This window comes from Erithacus rubecula (genome assembly GCF_903797595.1).
Source record: "Erithacus rubecula genome assembly, chromosome: 4".
In the NCBI taxonomy this organism is placed as follows: domain Eukaryota; kingdom Metazoa; phylum Chordata; class Aves; order Passeriformes; family Muscicapidae; genus Erithacus; species Erithacus rubecula.
Genome location: NC_136686.1, coordinates 38,321,525 through 38,336,076, shown reverse-complemented (window position 1 = coordinate 38,336,076; position 14,552 = coordinate 38,321,525). Strand labels below are relative to the sequence as shown.

Here is a 14,552-nt window from a genome sequence, read left to right as displayed (position 1 = left end):
CACAGCAATTTTAAACTTGCCACTGAGGTCAGACTGCAGTAAAAAACTGTAGGACTTAAGGGGAGAGTAGTGAAGCAAGAGTGAAATGCCTGTCTCTGCACTCTCCATTGTGCTCAGTGGATACAACAGGCATGTGCAGCACTTCAAAACAGCAGTAGCACTAGAACAGATGTTTTCCTTTTACTAAGCATGAGGTGAAATAGGAAGCAGGGAAACCACTCGTGCTACGACACAGTATTTCAAAATGCAGTGAGCAGATACACGCCCAGCTCTCATTCTCTTGCTGGCAACCCAGGTGGGCACTGCCTGTGGCTGTGCTGGTACAGGGCAAGGCTGGTGTCATTCCTGCATCTTCAGTACCTGCAAAAGCACCTGTGGTTACTAAATAATTGTGAATTCACCCTCACTTGAACATAAACTCAGAGCAGAATTTAAGACAGTGATTCCTAAGGAACTGGGGATGAGGGAAAACTTATTCCAACTATGTTGTCATTTCCAAAATTACATCCAATGCCTCAGAAAGCTGGTACTGGATCACTTTGCATAGCTGTTCACTGAGTCAGAACATGGCAACTGGCAGTCTGAGTGATGAATCATGATCTGATGGCAGCACAAAGCTCTCACAGCTACCCTAGAGCTGAACTCTTCCAGATCAACCCATCCACTAATGCACCTCAAAGGAATTTACTTCACTAACTCAAGAGTTAGACCTTTTGTCAGTGAATCATCAGTTTCCTTGTAAAGCACAGTGTGCTACTTGTCCACATTGCACAATTAGTAATACACATAAAGAGACTCAGGGAAAGTTCATGACAAAGGCAGAATAAAAATGAATACACATCTAGATGGATTAAATAATATATAATTTAAAATTTTATTTTAAAACTTTGCACATACACTTCTTCAGTATCCTCCTCTTTTGTTCATTGCACTGAAAAGTTTCAAAAAACACAAAATATATCCCTTTACTAAACATTTTTTGTTCTTAGGTTACAAAAAGATTAACATTTCACAGTCACAAAGCAGAAGTACATTGGTCCAAAACATCTTCCTCCAGCAGGTCCTCCTTTCTGCAGGACAGTTGTACAGATTTCAAGATATTAAGATGAAGTGCCCATTGAAGAAAAGATAAATGTGGCAGGTATTAAAAGAAATAATCAAAATTAGACACCTATGAAAGAATACCAACAGCAATGGATTAAAAAAAAAAAACAGAAAGAGCATGGAGGTGGAGAAGGGCATCCTCCTTCAAGTACATCACAGGTAGAAGTACAGCAGCACAGTTACAGCATCATTTGGTCACTCTATGACAGCCACATCACTGAGTCTTCATCTAAGACACATGGAGGAAAACACATACCTAAAATGTCCAGTTCCACACAGTTTGCCATTCATGTCTGATAGCAAAATGCTGAACGTATTAGTACATAAAATGTAAAATAAAAGGAAAACACCAAGGCTGGAAAAAACACAGAATAGCAGATTTGTTCTAAGCATGTAGTGTTCTTTAAAAACCCAGCAGAAGTTTAGAGCCAAAATCTGCCCAAACAGCAAGAGCAGTTCTTCAGAAACATCCTGGAGGGACAGAGTTGACAGTACCTCAAAAACCTCTTGTCATATTTCAATATAGAAATAACCACAAATAGAAATCCACTATTAACAGCAGATTCTGACCACTTTTTCTTTAGCTTGTTAGATCTGTTGTTTTTTAGAATTTATTAAAAAAAAATTCTCTCCAGTGTGAGGCCACTTAACAGCAGCCCTCTCAGATCATATGTTCATCATGGCAGCCTTATTGTCTTAATGCAACAAAAGATAGTTATGTGCCTTACATAATCAGTTGTAAATTAAATCCCTAACCACCTTCTTCATCAAATTAAATAAAGAAAATTTTAGGTTGTAGTGCAAAAGAAAAATATCTGAAATAGCTGTTCTACTTTCTCCAACAGTATTTCTGGAAGAATGGTAAAAGTTTCTTGGTTTTGAGTTTCTAGAAATGGGACTGGACTAGGCAGCAGAAGCCTGTTCCAGCTAACTAGAACTCCTTTACTGTCACCTTTCCTTGCCATCATCCATGGAAAGACAAGAATTTGCCCAGCTTTCAAAGCCTATGCACAGGCAAGGCAGAGCACTGTGTGCAATAGCAATATGAATGCAGATGTAACTCAGGGCTGAGGTTCCTTGCTGCTGAGGCTGTAGCAGTTTTGGATACTAAGGGAACTTGAATGGCAAAAGCCAGAGCACTGTTGGCATCAGTCAGTAACTAAGATGACATGCCAGAGATCTAAAACTTGGACTTGGTGCCTAACTTGCTCCAGTTTAAGGACACAAGCTGTCTGCTCATAACTCAGGAGCATCACTGAGCCCTAGAGCAAGTCTGAAGATGGCAGTACCCATGCTGCACCCACCTGAAAAATCCTGCCTGCCATCAGTGTTTTCTAATGTGCAATGCAAAGTAATTCAGCCTTTAAAGCAAATTGGAAGCACTTTTAATTATTCTTGCTTCTCACATAATACCTCCCCAATAAATGACTCCTGCCTGCTGCCCTAGGTGTGTGTATATGGAGCAGAGCACAACCCCACCTCAGGTATGCAAGGATTTCCTACCAAAAGCAGGTAAAAGTGAAAGCCCAAGTATTAATGCATGGATCAGAGATGTCCCAGACACTTCAGGGAGGCAAGCATCTAAAAGTTTAACAGATACTTCACAAAAAAGCAAAACAGAAAGTGTCACAGCATAGTTTCAGTCACATTCATCTGAGTATAAAACCTTTTACTAAAGTTCTCAGAATTCATTAATTGATATAAATTGCTGATACTGCATTTCTGCCCTTTCCAGGAGAGGGGCTGACAGTGAAGGTAACTCAGCCTGGGCTCAGTTGCTGCAGAGAAGCTCCTGACTGATGGCAATGCCTCAGATGAACAACAAACACTGTGCAGGCTGATTCACCAGCTCTGAGAAGTCACCCACCAGTTTGCTCCCACCAAGTCATGCAGTCTGCTAACCCATCTCTTGAGGGGTACTTTTAAAAACACCCCTGAATGAGAAGGTGCATTTGCCATTGCCTTTATGCTTCACTTTCAAATTTTGGCAAATGCTACCTTAGAAATCTATTTCCACCACATTGCACTCAATGGTTTTTAGTGACCAGGATGTGTTTACACCATGTTACCAAACAAAGACCAACAGTGCATGAGCACTGAAATATTTGACTTGGGCTTGTAGTTGGTACCAGCAAGCACCAACATCTTTGCTGTTCAGATGATTTCACCAGGTTTGCCAGCACTAATTTCTTTATCTGAAAAGAGGATCTGAATTGCTAGAGGACTACGCAACTGCATTTGTGAAGTGACAACAGGAGTTACACAGAGCATGAAAAGCATGTTTACAAGTTTATTAGGCCAAAAAAAAAAAAAAAGTGCAAGAGAAGTTCTCTTGCTTAAACTTTAAGATACATGAAGGGCCATGTGAAAAATATTCTAGACTCCAAGACTCTTTTCACCCAGATGCACATACAAAAAGAGGTAAAGATAAAAAAAAAAATAAGGAAAGAAAGCATGAAAACACATAATCAGATATGCCATTGATTTATACTGAAGCCCTAGAATATAAAACATCCATGTTCTGTACAGCTTTATCACATGAGGCACTGGGGAACTCATGGAACAATTTTTAGGCTAAGATCACTTAGCTTGCTGCAATGTTTGAGCTGTTCCACTCTCCACATTGCCTGCTTTTATCCTGAAACTCCTCTGGGTCTAGAGATTTGGAGCAAGAGTGGTTTAAATCCACCAAAGGGTACTTCCAGATGCAGTCAAACACAGCACCTGGGCAGCTGCACCGTGTTTACACAGCACATCATAAATTACAGAGCTGGCAAGCTCTGGGCATGCCTGCTCAGCAGAAAGTCTGCAAAGGGCACAGCATCTCTTTCTCTTTTGGAAAGGGCATGTTTGTGAGCTCCCTAGTCAGTGCCCTACAATGATGTCAGCTCCCTGGCTTTTCTTAGTTAAGAAGTACAAATCTCTTCTTATTGAAGAAGATGAACAGCTCCACACCAATTTGGTCTGGGCACAAATGCAGTGGCTCCCCAGCCAATATACCTGCCTGTATGCTGGAACTTTCTGATTTTATTTTCTCTTAAATTCCTGCCAATGAAGTAAAAGAGCTGCCTGCGTGGATTAGGCAGCCAGGTCACACTGCAGACTTACTTGTTTCTCTCCTGGACTACTGCTTTCATGTCAATAATGTTTACCACAAATTTTCTTTATTTAAATTGATTTATCACTGCTAAGAAAAGACCTGCTGAAGCAAGCCAAGGGCTTGTATCTATCACAGTCATATTGTGATCCTTGAGTACAATTCTCAATGCCAAGAGGACAGAAAGTTTTAAGTTGAACCTTTCTGATCACCCAAGTCAAGCAGGAGAAGGTATACTAAATAATAAATGAGGCAGGAAGAACTGAAACACCTTTGAAATAGATCACTATATCTGGCTATCCAAATTGCTAATGAGAACAATACCACTACTTCACTTAGAAGTCCAACTGAAAATACACTCAGGAGCCCAAACAAATTTACTAAATCTCAACTGATGAAAAAAATTTATGGCCAGGGATCCTTTCAACAGGATAAAGCAGGCAGAACCATTCAATGAATGTATATCTCTGGTCCTAAAGAAACCACAGCCTCCAGGTAAATATCATATAAAGCTGAGTTTGCATGCTCTGTATAATCATGGTATACACACAAGAAATCTTGACAAGTAACTCCTCACACCAGAATAAATTCTGCCATACAGGACTGTGACCTATTTCTCCTGGACAATTTTGCAGGTGACTGTTTCAGCTGCAGTAAACAGGCATAGCCACACTGAAACCAATTTCAGTTTTCCTACTAAAATACAGGAGGTATAGTCTACTGAAGAAGAGACAGGAGAGGAAAATGGGGACTCAAAGGATTACACAAGTTTGAAGTTGTCCATAGATAAGTCATGAGTACAACTTTCTGAAAGAAGAAAACTCTTGAGTCTCATATATGTATATCTATATTCTTAAATAAGATGTGACCCAAGCCCCCTTCTGAATATTAGGGGGTAGATTTCAGGAGCCTTCTTGGCTTCTCATACCCACTTCTACTTTTGCAACTGAAATGGCTCTTCCAAGCTACATGGTAAACTGAGAAAAAAATTAATTCCCCACCCCACCTAGAGGGATGACAGAATCCATAATATGCTAGCAGCATTTAAATCCCATTCCTGTTAAGCACCAAAACCATTTCTGTAGGGAAATTGGAATCTTAAGGGTTATCTTTAATCATATACAGTATATGTGCAGATCCCTACCTTTTGGGCAGAAAAACACCCCTCCAGCATTAGTTGTGACTAGATTACATCAATTGGAAGTGTCCTGGTCAGACCACCAATAACCTATCGTCTCTTAGAGGCCCTTTCCCCAAAGATGCCCATCCTCTAGCACTCCTGGCTCCTTTCACGACTGCTTGTTGCCGTGTATCAAAGGGATGACGTAGACGGAGATGTCGTCTCCCGAGCCCAGCCTGTCGTTGGATATCCGCCAGCCCCGGTCCTTCAGCACGCCCCTGGCTCGCATCACCAGGTCCTGCGCCGCCAGCGTGTACCTGTGGAGAGGCACAGTACAGCCAGCCTTGCCTCCAGCAGCAAAGGGGCATCACAGCTGCTGGGAATGCTGAGACAAACCAAGACATGCATCCCAGTGTTCAGGCGGGAGAAACACAAACCATGGAAACATGCACAGAGCAAGTCCTTCCAGTTCAGTGACAGCTCCTGAATAAGAATGTGAAGCTATTGGAAAGCATCGCCTGATCTAAAGTCACTGGCCATTCGAAGTGCCTGGCTTCACAGATCTTCAGAAAAATATTAAACATACTTGCCTTAACAAATTGACTTTCTAGTAGTAGTCTGAAAAATTTAGGACCCTAAAAAACACTTGTTGAAAACTACACACTTGTCTACTGACACACCTGAAGGTAAACATGGCTCAACTATTTCAGAAATGAACTGTAACAAAGAAAGTAACTTGATAGCAAGCAATAGAGCATAAAAAATGAAATCCAAATTTCACTTTAAGACTAACTTGTCTGTTTTTCTTGACCATAGAAATTACTTTTAAATCTCTATTACTCTGAAACTGGAAAAGGAAACTTACAGTTAACAATATCAGATTAACAGAGTCTCACAGTTCTTTCACATTTATGAGTTCAGTGAAAACTGCATGCATGTGAGTGGTCAAGTGCTTAATGTAGTGAAATACTAAGTCTCATGTTGCTTCAAAACTCCCAGTCTGTGCTGGGCTGAATGGCATTGGATTTATGGGAGTTATTTTTCTGTCCTGAAAAACTACCACATGCTGCTTGGGGGCAGAAGGATGTCAGAGTCCAAAAGGTGCATAGACAGTGCTCTGTCATGTTCTCCCTTACTGCTTTACCTGCTTCATCAGCCCAACACCTAGCCAAGAAGTTTTGAATTTGATTGGGTGGAGGCAAGATTTTCTATGATTTGATTATTAAAATTAACCACCAGTCAGCATGGTTTTTATTAAAAGTGTAAGTATCAACCTCCAGGATGATGCAGGGCTCTATGAAGCCACACACACAGGCTTCCAGAACTAAGCACCCCTATGTGTTTCCAAAGCCAGAAAGAACAAGAAGGGTTTGCATTTCAACACTCCCTTTTCCAGGGAGGATCCTTGACGAGAAGTGATCTGTCCAAATCTCATCTGTAAAAATGGAAAGAACAATATCTTTGCTGATCAGAAGCACTGTGTGTATGTTCAGGTTTATCAGTTACCCAACCTTAGAACTTTTCACCACATAATTCCTTATTAAGTTGTAATTTCTATCATAGAGACTTTATTTAGTCTCTATGGATAAAAGAAGAAGAAAAAAAACCTATTATGTTCTGTGCCTACAGTTTTGGTGCCTTTGAATCAAGAGTAGATATATTTGCTCTACTAGAAATTTCTTCAATGCAAATGAACCAACACTTGACTATTCAAAAGGTTTGATGCCAAATTCAAGTAATGTTGTGCAGCTGCAATGGACCCACTGTTCCTAATATAGAATGATAAAATTTCCAGGCCTCACTAGTTTTGACAAATGATTTACTTTAGCAGTAAGAGAAGGGCCCAAAGACATGAAATGTAACACACATGCTGCATACACACAGGCACTGTCCACATGCTCTGAGATCAGTCTGTGCCACAACCTCGAGCTGGAACATCAGGAAGTACCAAGAAGCACTCCCCTTACTGTCCCAATGCAACATGAAATTCTGTTTGCTAAGGGGAACATATCCATACATATATACTTGCACTCCTTAGTTCTCAAATCAGATTCAGGATTAAGGAACAAAAGGACTCCACGTGGCAAGCAAGAAACTGAAATATTTATTCACAGCATGTCTGATGCTGAGTGAATTTTGGCAAGAACATATTTCCCAAGGATTTCTCAGCTATTGTCAGAATTTAAGAAAGAAACACCCATCATTCTGCAAGAAAACTTGGTCTTCCTGCTTTTTCTAATTAAGAAGGACTTTCCACATCTAAGGAGTATGAAGGAATGAGTACTGCTTTTGATTGTATTTGACTTTTGCTGCTGAATGATTGGAGAGGGGAAGATAAAAAAAGGAATTTTAATAAACAAGAAATTCTCTTGTAGACAAACCGTGAAATACTCAAGAAAATCAGCACAATGAAGCAAAGGAAAAGGAACAGGTGAAGGCAGTAGGGAAGTAAAACATTCCTCTCCTGTATAGAGCTGAATTGAAGCAATGCTGTTCAACTTGGCACTAGAAGAGATAGGGTGAGTCTCTTGTACCTGGAGATGAATAGCAGCAGCAGTCCATTACTGAATGTTTTATTCTCCAGTGCTGTGAAATTGGGATTCGGCTGTTGAGACAGCGTAAGAGAACTGCTGAAGTAGTTTTAAAGTATCTACTTCTTCCTAATGAATAGCCTTGCTGGAATACAACTTTTGTGTTTTAAGAATAAATATATGGAGGTTTTTTTCTTATGCCAAAGCATTCTGTATTGATCAGTGAAAGTACTGCAGGAGAAATGGTGGGGGAATCATGCTGCTTCCCAAAGTCTGAGCAGCTTCTTATCTCCTCACACCCAGCAGAGGTGGAGGAGCTCCTCAGCATCCTCATGAATCTCTAGTGAGTGTGAGAGGGAAAATGAGGGGACAGGAAATGACAAAAGGAAGGTTGAGAAATAGAAGATTCCAGGGTCAGAGGATAAACATGCATACATGCAGCTGAATAAAGTTGGCAAAGAGTCACAGCTCTCCATCTTCATACATCTTCAGAGAGCTGTGTATGGACAGCAGCAGTGGCACTGCCACCTGTCCTTAGCTAGGAGCCCCTGTAATGCTCATCTGCCACAATGCCCACAAGAAATGAGCTGGCTAAGAAATCCAGCTCCATCCCACCCTCTTCACTCCATCACAGCCCTCAGAGGAACTGTTCTCTAAACAAGTCTGTGCCCAAATCCTCTGAGGCTGTGTCTGCATGGCTGATGAAGAGAGACCTGAGGATTTTGCTCTCCCTGCACTTGGAGACGTTCAGGCACATGCTATGTTTGACAGAATTCAAAGATGGTTTTTATGTGGGTAACAAATACTCACAGTAAGTGTCACCAGGAGAGAGTCCCAAGAGCACTGCTGAGGGCTGTAAGCTCTTACCCATCAGACTATAAAGTGACTTCTAATTCAAATGGGAGGGATATTGCTCCCACAAGGAGCTAATTATGTAACAGATAAGTACTCTGCAGCTTTAAAATCCTCTCTATTTTTTTTTCCTTTTCTAATATGCTGCTGTCAGGAAATAAGTAGGCTATTGGGTTAGGTGGATCCAGGAGCTGCTCCACAGGTTGATTCTCCTGAAGACCTCAGCATTGCCAAACCCAGGGTGCAAGTCTCTTATGTTCTGACAAGTTTTCTACATCCCTAGAGATATTACATTTTTGGCTGATCACCTCACCACAGATTATGTCACTGCACCCATCACAGAACCTGACATTTTCTGGGATAACATTTCCTTTAAACATAACATTTATAATGCGGCAACGGAGATTTTTCTGTCACTGACTAGTGAGAGGAATGAATGCAGCTCCACAGCTTGAGCTGGAATACTACTGTAAATTCATTACTTATACCTCATTTAGACCACTGTGAAATAATTACATAGAACCTCTCACACAGTACTTTAAAACCTTTAAATATTCTTTACAACCAAGCAGCAAGAATAATTCTACAAAGGTAATTTTCATAAATATAATTGTAAACTATATGAGGGACTGCTCTAATTACCTTCTGCATGCTGGCATGAGAAATGTCTTGACATCAGTATTTGTAAGCCTCTAAACGATCTGGCACAAAATTGCTTAAAAGAACAAATTTATTTACAATTCAGATGTCCATTCAAAGACCAGTAGGTCAAACACCAATAAATGTGTTTGTTCTAAGTTATAAACAGCAGGCTCAGCTCTGGAATGTGTTGTACTCACGCTGGCACAAACAGTGACTAATCTCCCACAATTACTAAACCAGTATGAGAAAATCTAAGTCAAAACAAAGAAAATACAATTTCCCTTTAGTGTCTCTCATTGCTCTGAGTGTTCTACAATGGATGAAAAATTACTCACCTAACAAGTAAAAATGCTTGAAGAATCCTGTTTCCTATTGCAACAATCATGGTGGCCATCATCATCAGCTTAGTAAAGACCAAGAGGAACAAGACAGACACAACACACCCTGACTGTATTCACAACAGATGGTACTGATGAAAGGCAGGGCCAACCTTTCCCAAACACGACATGAGAATGGACACAGAGCAAGACAGAGGTATTGCATGTTACCAGATGCCTTTGTAAGAATATCAAGGGTGCAGGAATGAGAACAAAAGCACCACAGCATTTCTGAATGGTGTTAGGGAATAACTGAAAATCGACTGGATGGGTCATCTCCTCCTACCTTATATTAATGGCATGTCTGCATAGCACACTGTCAGATGCCCTGGAAGTGCCTTTAGCTGATTCTGTCTGATCTCCTCCCAGAGAGAGGGCAGACACTGCTGCATGTCTTGCTGAAGTAGAGATAGCCCAAGGCTGTCATTCACACCACATCTTATCTTTGGCATAAGGAGATGGATGAAGTCAAAATATTGCAGTTGCACCTTCATGATAATCATCAGTCATCCATTCTCCTGATGATTGCAGCAATACCTCTTTTTGCATTCCATATTTGTAAGTGTCAGGGCAAGAAAATACTGCTGTTGAGTTATTTTGAAGGTGTTCTCTCTTTAAAACCCAAGTCACTGTCAAGGTGTCCATACCCAGTTATCTTGTTTGTTGATGAGCAGGGCTGACCCTGAGAAGATGACCACTTAGAAATACAAGAAACAGCAAGCATTTTGAGATGGATCTTAGCTATTTTTGAAACTCCACTTTCCACAGACCAACTGGGGATGTGTAAAATCTCTCTTCCTCACTCTCAGCCCAGAGTGAGGGTAGAACACAGTGGTAGACAGCCCTAAATTCACTAGCAAAACACACTTCCCTTCCTGAGCAGTCCCTAAGAACAAATAAAGCTATTTCCACTTTCACAGTCCCATTTACAAGCAAGAGACTTCTGATCTCTGGCATGTTTTAATTTACAGTGACACTGAACTCAGAAGCAGACAAACCTATGGACTCACTCAAGGCAGACAGACTCTAGATGGCTGTTTGGGAACTTGTTAGTTTGCATGATGGTATGCTTTAAGGACAGAAACTGGTAATCTAAGAGGCAATAAAGATAGAAAAATGAAGAGCATGAGGTAGATGAAAATGGTGAAATGAAGCAGGATCTAATTAAATCAACTGCAAGTCAGACTTTCCACCCATTTAGTCACCACACCTGTCCTGCAGCTGGTAGCACTGAGCATCCTCTATGGAAGGTGGGTTTAAAGGTCACACCATGACTAGGAATGAGTGGGAACCAGTGTGCAGTATTTATATACATACACAGTGAGAGGGAGATGTTCAGGATGTGCTTCTGTAGGGTTAAAGGATTGTCCAGATGAGAGACTTGTTGCCATATTCTTCCAAGAACTCCCTGTAGGAGGTTTGGAACCTCCAAGAACCCCCAAGACCCAAGACCATCCAAACCTCCTACACTTTTCACAGGACCTAATACAGCAAACAAAATGGATCCCATGCCATGATACTGTGATCCCACACCTACTCCACTGAAGGTGGGCAATTCTGAGTTATAATAGAGCCCCTGCTCCAACTGCTCATACTTGCTGTAGAGGCCCCGTCCAACCTATAAAAATATTTCCTGGTAAGTGTTGCATATTTCCCAAATGTTATTCATATAATACTTTCTACAAAAATATGTTACCGGAAATGCTCTTCTATGGAGAAGCTAGAAAATCAGGGATGAGCACGAACCTGTGGGGATCATCAGGGTCACAGTTTGGTAGAAAGTTAGTGACAGCTTCTGCCACTTCTTCATTTAACAGCACATCCCAGAGCCCATCAGTAGCTAGGATCAGAACATCATCTGGCCCATGCTCGTACTGCAGGAGGTCATAGACTCGCACCTAAAAGGAAAAAACCCAAGAGATATTCATGAAGGAGGTGATTGTCAGACCTACTTGTGAAACACTGCTGAGTTTGGCTGTGAGTTTATCAGGTTCAGCCAGGGCACTGAAATAACCTGCCATGGCACTGGCAGAGTCTGTCTCCAATTCAGCCCTCCACACAGCAACCCTTCCTGCTGCAGCTCAGCATGGCTCAGGTGCTGGGATGGACACAGTGTTCTGAAACCAGGCTCTAAGGCTCTGTGCTGCCTGATGCCAGAAGCACTTGAAGCCTCCCCCACCCAGCAGCCTGGCTTCAGCGCATGAGATTCCTCCCTATCATTGGCAGGACTAGTCATATGGAAGCTGAATAATTTATTTGATGAATTTTTGATATTTTCTAATAAAATATTCACAAATAATTGTTTTCACTATTTGTCCAGATCCATTTGAGTCTGCCAGATTGCATGTTTGGAAATGCCTGTGTGACAGCCGGCATTGCATTCACTTTTCTAAACCTGAGGCAGCTGCTGCACTCAAGAATTTTGCCTGAGCGAGTGAGTGGCTCCATGAAATACAGAAAAACTGCTCAATCACATGTATCTGTAAGGATTTCAGAACGATTCAGGATCTGCACAAAAGTGGAGCTTATTTGCAGTATTAAAATACCCACTGTCTTCAACTCATCTGTCTGCAGCCCCAGTCAGACTGATCACTGCTGGCACCCCTTAATACCCTGCCTTTTAAAGCAGCTTCCACCATCCCCTTCCCAGAGAGGCTCAGAGTGCCAGCCACAGTGGGGGCTGCTGTGGGGCCATCAGCTGAGCCAGAATGCAAGCAAAGGCTATAGAAAGTGTTTTAAACCAAGCCTTTGGTTTGGTGTAACTCCTCTTCCAACACATGCTGTACTCCAGCTGAGAAATGCCTGTGATTCCCAGATTGTGATGGGAGACATTAGGAAACACCCACACAGCACTTTAATTACCACAGCAACAATGACAGTTTGAAAGGACTGTAACAACCACTGCAAGACAGACAGGAGGGAAGGATCACCTATACTGAAATTGGGAAATGGTGCACCTCATCATGTACCCTGCTCTGGTCCTGGACACCACTGACAGCAGTTAGTCAGGACAAGCACTTGGCATAACAAGAAAATATGAGCTGTTTTATTCTCCCTCACAATGCACTCTCCCCTTTGGAGCCATGGAGCAGGCAGTGCATATAAAATACCTGAACCTTTTAATGTAATTATACTTTTATGGGACTTCAACCAGTTCCAGAGGGAAAAAAAAAAAAAAAAAAAAATCACCTAGATCTGACTGCTAATCCTTACCAGTTTGCCTTTCACTCAAAAGCACAAGAAGGTCATTTGTAAAATGCAACCTTCACTTCATTATCTAAGGTAGCAGCTGAATAAGGAGTTCGGAGAGGATTAAATTCAAGGCAAGATACTCTCTTCATTAGAACATATCTGCTTATTCAGACTTGAGTGGGAATATAGAAAAGACCCTTATATGCAGCACAGCTCTCATATCCAGCTTTTCGTACAGAAATCAGTAGCTGTCATAGTCCCTGTCTCCCAGAATTTAGTTCAGCCTTAACATCCCATAGTTGCAACTCAGAAATCACTGGAGTGTTGAGGGTAAGTTGGCCAACACAGCCATCAGAATACAGCACATGTTCTGGTCAGATCTCTCAGGGACCAGCAAATACTTGAGAAAGCATCAGAGTTAATGCTCAGGGATGCACTCAGCACCAAGCCCTTGGTAGGGCTAACCAAACTTCAAACATCTGTGCTGGGAAAAGCAATCCCAATCGAGGCAAAAGACACATTACATCACAGGAGCCATTTTTGCAGCTTAAGTGGGGAAGAAGGAGGGAAAGCAAAACCATGCATCACTGATTGGAATGCTCCTGAAAGGAATCGTTTTGTCTGACTGAGGAGCAGCACTGGGATGGATGAGAAACTTTTCAAAGCTACCTGCAGACAGTCCATGGGTCAAAATGCAAGAGCAGCATCAAGAAGAGATCACTTTACCAAGAGTATGTTTTGTTTTAGGGGAACAGGGAAAAAAACGCATTCATTGATTTAGTGTGTGATCTAGGAAGAAGGGTACTCCCTAAAAAGACAAGCTTTGTGAACTGGACATCTCCAGCAAAAAGAAATATGTTGAGAAGAAACAAGATGTCAGAAGAGATGCAGAGGACAGTGAGGTGTTAGGCCAGTCCCTAGGCTAAGGAAAAAAAAGTGCCAAGGTTACAGGAGACAAGCATGGGGCAATTGATGTAATATTGTTGCATATAAGGACCAGTTGGGCATGCACAAAATGTTCAATGAAATGCAGTTTTGTCTGCTTTCCAGTTACCTTAAGTCCTCTGTTTGTGTCTTGCCTTGGATTTCTTAAATACAGCTGTAGATGCCCCTAATATGTGGCTGACAAAAAGAGTTAGAGCTGTCCAGTCTATTGCAGGGTCAGGTTATGTTCACAGACTGCCTTGTCCAGATGCAGAAAGTAACCAGCTCCTAACCCTTCATTTTCCTGCCAGCGCCTTCGTTCTGTTCCTACTTGGGTCGATGAGGGTTTCTCCAGTAGTGCCCTGTGACTTCAGCTGGACTTGGAGCAGTGTGACAGCAGAGCTCCTGGAGGCACACAGGCTGGGCAGCACCACCAGGGCAAGTGGAAAAGAAGCTCAGTCCAGAGGGCTCACTGAACACCCACTCCACACACATCCCAGCTGTGCAGCACCCACAGCACACTCCACACTGTACAAAAAGGTGACAGAGTTTTGCCACAGTTTTAAAGTATGAGGAGACATCCAGGGAATTACCTAAGTGCCTGCAACAGCAATGAACTTCATCCCTTTAAATCTTATGCAATCAAAAGCAGCTGAATGATTGCAATGAAAATTACTATTTTTTTTTTTTAATTTCAGAGTAAGCCTTTCCAA

At 41.8% G+C, this 14,552-nt stretch overlaps 1 protein-coding gene across 2 annotated transcripts in view; it reads right to left on the bottom strand.

Annotated features, from left to right (window-relative positions):
* Positions 1 to 846: 846 nt before the first annotated feature.
* PPM1H (protein phosphatase, Mg2+/Mn2+ dependent 1H) overlaps positions 847 to 14,552 on the bottom strand; it is a 126,120-nt gene continuing 112,414 nt past the window's right edge. For both annotated transcript variants that reach the window (XM_079303572.1, XM_079303571.1), the window contains exons 9-10: positions 11,470 to 11,621; positions 847 to 5,638 (exon numbers count right to left, since the gene is read on the bottom strand). In XM_079303572.1, the coding sequence (XP_079159698.1) occupies positions 5,491 to 5,638; positions 11,470 to 11,621 (300 nt within the window). In that variant the 3' untranslated portion in view covers positions 847 to 5,490. The remainder of the gene's footprint in view (positions 5,639 to 11,469; positions 11,622 to 14,552) is intronic.